We start from the raw sequence: 6355 nt of genomic DNA on the forward strand, positions 1-6355 counted from the left end.
ATTTCACCTCTGTAGCAAACCATCATGTACGGTACATTATGGGTTTTGAGAACAAATTTGTCCCCCAGCAATCTTTAAAAAAAACCAGGTTGCTTAACTGCAATCTACATATATTATGCTAATGGACCCAATTTCCATATTTTTTCAAGTGGAGTGCAAGTTACGCTATGAACTTCTCAAAATAGTTTTTTTTTACATTGTTATCTTTGAGATTTTTCATCGTTAATGCAAAATGAACACAGACTTATTGTAATGCAATCTGTGTCTCTTTCTAGGTGAAAAATTTAGAGAATTGTTGGATAAATTCTTAAGGGTTAACTTCAGTAAAGGTTGCCCGCCCCTGTTTACAACTTTGAAATCTTTGTACTACAGTACAGAAAAGGTGAGTTTTCTTACAGCACCAATCTTCACGCACATCTTTGTATCCATAAAACAGCATCTGTATATTTCGGAAATCGTTCAACAATAATTGTTATTTCTGGCAATATCTGGTGGGGAAGTAGGTTTTTGTTTTTTTTAAAAAGTCAGATTATACCACTCATTGTCACTTCAAGGAAGTGTGGATGTATTAATTCTCACAATGGAAGCATTAATGGAGTTGGCAGAGATGATCGAATTAATTGCTTTAATCAAAGAAAAGGAAATGTTCCATTTTATTTTAACTTGGAACGCTTCTAGATTCTGTGCCAAAGGTAGAAAAACTATGAAATTCTGACTTTGGGATTTGCTGATTAGATAAGTGTGTGATTGCAGAAATGGTTACTATATGTAAAAGTAAAAAAAAAATGAGGCTGTAATGTGTAATACCTTTTATTCTACCATGTTGAAAATATTTGAAAGTCAATGTTTTTTTTAGCCCCGTTCTTCTCTCTCCCCTCCATTCTCCTTCTCCTATTTTCACACTATTTTTCCTTATTTTTTTACATTTTGATACATTGAATAAAAATTTAAGGAAAGAATGAACGTACCCAACATTTTATTTGGGAAAATAACTGTTGCAGAAAAAGACTCTAGATGGCAGCAAAGAAAGGCAAGCAGCTCTTTATTGCCATCTAGTGGTTTTCCAAGGAGACGTTTTCTGGAATGTACAACAGTGAGCTATGCAGAAACTACCTTAAAGTTCCATCAAGTTAAGAAATTGCAATGTTTGTTGTTCGTTGAGTGATGCGCTTTACGGAGAGAATGAATGAACTTTAATTGAGACAGTAACGGCAGGAGTATTTTGACACAAACTTTCTTAACTCTCTTTTGTAGATTTCAACAATCCAAGAGCTGGTAATGAGTTATGAAGCTTCTTTGAAAACTTGTCACATGTTTAGTCCAGACGGTAAGCTTTGGTGCAGAGGAACATAGCTAAAATGCAAAGTTTAATGAGTGTAATCTGGTATTGTTGTGGCCCGCCAGTGGAGTTGGTAGCAGAGTCAGAGAGTGAGGAGGGTTGGGGAGGAACCTGGGCCAGTCCTGGAATCTGAGGAAGGCTCTGGTGAGGGCTCTGTGTCGGAGGAAGAGAGGGGGCCAGGGCCATCTGACAGTTATCAGCTGCCTTCAGAGTCAGACATCAGTGAGGCAGAGGAACAGCTGGAGCCTGTTCCCAGTGCGCGCATGCGCAGAGCTGCCAGAAGAAAAGGACAGCTCAGAAATCAGGGTCGACTTGGGAGTAAAGCCACAGGTGGACGGTGAATGGACCCTCCCATAGGACATAAAAGAGGAGCGAAAGGGGAGTGGGCTTTTGCAGGAAACAATTCATTCGTTCATTTCAGGAGTGTGAAGATCTGTCCGTGAATCTCAGAGACTCTGTGCCAAGTCTTTCCTTGCACAGCACACCTGATTTAGGAAATATTTACATGGCAGCTTTCCAAGCTAGATAAGGTCTGTGGTCATAAATACGCCTTTGAAAGACTGTTCACCAGCTTTTGCTGAATGTGAATGGGCGGAATTCACATTTGTTTAATAAAAGATTTTTGTTGGGACCAGGAATCTGCTTCGTGCTTTTGGGGGGGAATCCTAGGTCAGAACAGGTATATCTTCACAGGGGAATCTGTTTTCTTAAGAACCGAGCCTTTTTTATAATATATACTTCTAGGTTAAGCATTGCGAATTGTTCTCTGTGTGTTGCAGAAAACGGAGAGCAGGAACCGCCAACGACGCTGCTCTGGGTTCGGTATTTCCTTGCGCAGCATTTCGACAAGGTTGGGCAATTTTCCTTGGCATTGGATTACATCAATTCTGCTGTGACGAGTACGCCAACGTTAATAGAGCTGTTCTATTTGAAAGCCAAAATTTACAAGGTAACGGCCCTTCCTTGACTATCCCATATTCGGAATATGTGAATCTTGGTGTGTTTATATTTCATGTCACTTGATAATGCATCTAAACTCAAAAGGTTAGATAGTGGAGAGCAGGATGGTTTGACTTGTAGAATAGAATAGAATAGGACAGGGTAGGATAGAATGGAATAGAGTTTAGAGTTTAGAGTAATTTATTTATATGCCGCCCTTTTCCCTGGGGGGACTCAGGGCGGCTTACAACTCGAAAAGGGAGGGAAACAAACAATTGACACATAAGACAATACATCATTAAAAGCACGACATTCATACTATTCGGGTGGGTTACAGTCTTTAATCCCAGGCCTGATGGGATAGCCAGTTTTTAAGGGCTGTGCGGAAGGTCTGGAGGGTGGTGAGAGTACGAATCTCCACGGGGAGCTCGTTCCAGAGGGTCGGAGCTGCCACCGAGAAGGCTCTCCTCCGCGTAGTTGCCAGTCGACATTGACCGGCAGATGGGACTCGGAGGAGGCCTAATCTATGGGATCTAATTGGTCGGGTGGAGGTAATTGGCAGTAGGCGGTCTCTCAAGTACCCAGGTCCACTACCATGAAGGGCTTTGAAGGTGGTAAGTAGCACCTTCAAAGCCCTTCAAAGTAGGAATGGAATAGAATAGAATAGAATCAATACAGAGAAAATAGAACAGAAAAATAGAGTAGGGTAGAATAAATAGAAAATAGAACAGAATAGAATTGTGAATGTTGTGGTTTTGTTTTTAAAGTGTTGTCTTTGTCTAGTTTTCCCCCTTTCCCTTGTCTATTGAGAGCCGCCCGGAGTCCTTCGGGAGTGGGCGGCATACAAGACAAATAAAAATAAATAAATAAAATAAATAAATAGAAGATCAATAGAGTAGAGTAGGGTAGAGTAGAATAAATAGAAAGTAGAATAGAATAGAACATCAGTGGAATGGAATGGAACGGAATGGAGCAGAATAGAAAATAATATTTATTGATTAAGTCATTTGACCTTGTAGAAAATATCTGTGTGTGGATACCCAACACACAAATGTCAATTCAGAACACAGCATGATGTTCGAGTGCCAGCAACCTCTGAAACACTAATATCAGGAAGAAAGGGAATTAGGATTTAGCTTTTATACTATTTCTTGTTCTTGAGAAAAACCTAGTTTTGTTCTACACTCTTAATGCTCTGCAATTACGGATGTGATTTGTCAGCCGGGACAGTTTTCTAATTATGATTTTGTTTTTGGATCAGTGCATTCTAGTTTATGGTTCACCTAATCACATAGGACAGAGAGGGCTGCAATTTTATCTTCCGCTAACGTTTCGAGCGAAGCAGGGTTTTTTTTTCAAACGCTACCTTCCCAAACGCTGCGTAGCGCCCTTCTTATTGAATGGAAATGAAATTGAAAATAGATTCTTTCCCTCCCCACAGCATGTAGGGAACCTCAAGGAAGCTGCCCGATGGATGGACGAGGCCCAGTCCTTGGATACGGCAGACAGATTCATCAATTCCAAGTGTGCAAAATATATGCTGAGAGCAAATCTCGTCAAGGAAGCGGAGGAAATGTGTTCCAAGTTCACACGGGTAAAGGAAAAATAATTATCACAAAAGATCAATAGAAGGAAAGCTTGATTTTCTTTTTCTTTTACAGAATGCGTCTGTTGCTTACCGAGTCATCTCAAATACACTTTTGATACTGTATATTTTCAGATGCCTGTTAAGCATAAAGTGGCACTGTTTGTTTTTTTAATTGAGTAGTGATACATTTTAGGAAGAACACACTTAATTGTAGTGTTTAAAATGTGGGACTATAACATGGAGTAGTTCATTATAAATAAATCTGTTGCAAATATGTTCTATTCTATCCATCCATCCATCAATTTATCATTTATCATCTATAAATGGCTGTGTGTGTGTGTGTGTGTGTGTGTGTGTGTGTGTGTGTGTGTGTGTGTTCCAGCATAACTCTGCAACGCCTTGAGCAATTTCAACCAAACTTGGTACACAGATTACTTACTGGAAACAAATACTGTGGGAGTAAGACAACTCTTAACACCCCCTCGGGGTGTGTGTTCTGTTAAGATACAGCCTGTCGTGCCTTAAAATGGCTTCTACCGTACTGCCTTAAAATGGCTTCTACTGTACAGTGCTGTGGAGTTGCCATGGTAATGGCTTCACAGTACTCCACAAGGGGGTTCCCTCTGGTAAGGGGGAAAATCAACATTAGAAACATTAGTCTTTCCTTTATCAAGCGGCTAGTGCAAATGACAAGTTCATTCCTTGTGTTACAAATTACAGCCTTGTTCAGTTCCTTGCGAAAAGAATTGGTTGTATTTGGTTTTCTTAGCTTCAAAATCCCACATTTGGGGATAAACGTCGTAGAAAACAGTAGACCAACATCTGGCGAGATATTGCTAAATTTCTCTCTCTGGGCACAATGAGAATATATCAGCTGAACAAAACTCCACAGTGGTGACAGGAAGGGCAGCTGGCCAGTAAATACTCAGCGCCATTCAGTTGCCCAGACTCCACCCCAGGAGGGATTATGGAGTCGTTAAAAGAAGATAATCTAAACTGGAAATTATTTTTTTAAGTGTTTTTCTTATTTTCCAGGAAGGGACTTCCGCCACGGAGAATCTGAATGAAATGCAGTGTATGTGGTTCCAGACGGAATGCGCCCTCGCTTTTCAAAGATTAGGGAAATACGGGGAAGCTTTGAAGCAGTGCCACGAAATTGAGAGGGTAAGTCAAACAACGGATGGGATCCACACACACACAGACACACAATGAGACCCCCCCTCCCCTAATGGACTTCTGCTTGCCACCAGAAGTTGTGGGTGCTTCATCACTGGAGGCTTTCAAGAAGAGACTAGACAGTCACTTGGTTAGAATGGTATAGCTTCTCCTGCTTGATCAAGGAGTTGGACTAGAAGACCTCCAAGGTCCCTTCCAGCTTTATTCGGTTCTACTCTACTCTATTCTATTATTAGCAAGGGACTGGACTAGAAGACCTCCAAGGTCCCTCCCAGCTTCTATTCTATTCTATTCTATTCTATACAATACAATACAATAGCAGAGTTGGAAGGGACTTTGGAGGTCCTCTAGTCCAACCCCCTGCCTAGGCAGGAAACCCTTCTCATATCCAATTATTACTTATCATAACAGCTCATCATTGTATACATTACTATCATTATCAATTTTTATTTAACTATACCTATTACCACTGCTCTATTCTATTCTTTATTCTTTATTCCTTCTGATTGCTATTCTCTCTTCTATTCTTAGCCGCGGGCTGGACTAGAAGACCTCCAAGGTCCCTTCCAGCTTTATTCGGTTCTACTCTACTCTATTCTATTATTAGCAAGGGACTGGACTAGAAGACCTCCAAGGTCCCTCCCAGCTTCTATTCTATTCTATTCTATTCTATACAATACAATACAATACAATACAATAGCAGAGTTGGAAGGGACTTTGGAGGTCCTCTAGTCCAACCCCCTGCCTAGGCAGGAAACCCTTCTCATATCCAATTATTACTTATCATAACAGCTCATCATTGTATACATTACTATCATTATCAATTTTTATTTAACTATACCTATTACCACTGCTCTATTCTATTCTTTATTCTTTATTCCTTCTGATTGCTATTCTCTCTTCTATTCTTAGCCGCGGGCTGGACTAGAAGACCTCCAAGGTCCCTTCCCCCCTCAGCAGTTATCCCGGGTATCCTCTTGTGTATTTCAGCACTTCTTCGAGATCACGGATGACCAGTTTGACTTCCACACGTACTGTATGCGGAAGATGACCCTGCGTGCCTACGTCAATCTCCTGCGGCTGGAAGACGTGCTGAGGAAACACGCCTTCTACTTCAAGGCCGCCCGATCGGCCATCGAAATCTACTTGAAGCTGCACGACCAGCCCTTGGCCAGCGAGAACAAAGAGCAGGAAGTCAACTCAGGTACCTGAGCTCTCGCCGGGCAGGATTCGAATTCACTCCCCAAAGGGCGGGGGCGGGATCCCGGGAAGCCAAGTGTGTGATCTTATCGGCCGTTGGGAGGTATGCGGCG

General features: G+C 41.4%; 1 protein-coding gene across 1 annotated transcript in view; it reads left to right on the top strand.

The window, feature by feature from the left end:
• Nucleotides 1-274: 274 nt before the first annotated feature.
• Nucleotides 275-6355, top strand: part of LOC116515064 (N-alpha-acetyltransferase 16, NatA auxiliary subunit-like) — a 12989-nt gene continuing 6908 nt past the window's right edge. Inside the window, exons 1-6 of the mRNA XM_032226955.1 lie at nt 275-382; nt 1255-1327; nt 2119-2288; nt 3720-3872; nt 4902-5030; nt 6033-6246. Of these exons, the coding sequence (XP_032082846.1) occupies nt 1279-1327; nt 2119-2288; nt 3720-3872; nt 4902-5030; nt 6033-6246 (715 nt within the window). The 5' untranslated portion in view covers nt 275-382; nt 1255-1278. The remainder of the gene's footprint in view (nt 383-1254; nt 1328-2118; nt 2289-3719; nt 3873-4901; nt 5031-6032; nt 6247-6355) is intronic.

Source organism: Thamnophis elegans, chromosome 11 (genome assembly GCF_009769535.1).
Source record: "Thamnophis elegans isolate rThaEle1 chromosome 11, rThaEle1.pri, whole genome shotgun sequence".
NCBI classification, from domain to species: Eukaryota; Metazoa; Chordata; class Lepidosauria; order Squamata; family Colubridae; genus Thamnophis; species Thamnophis elegans.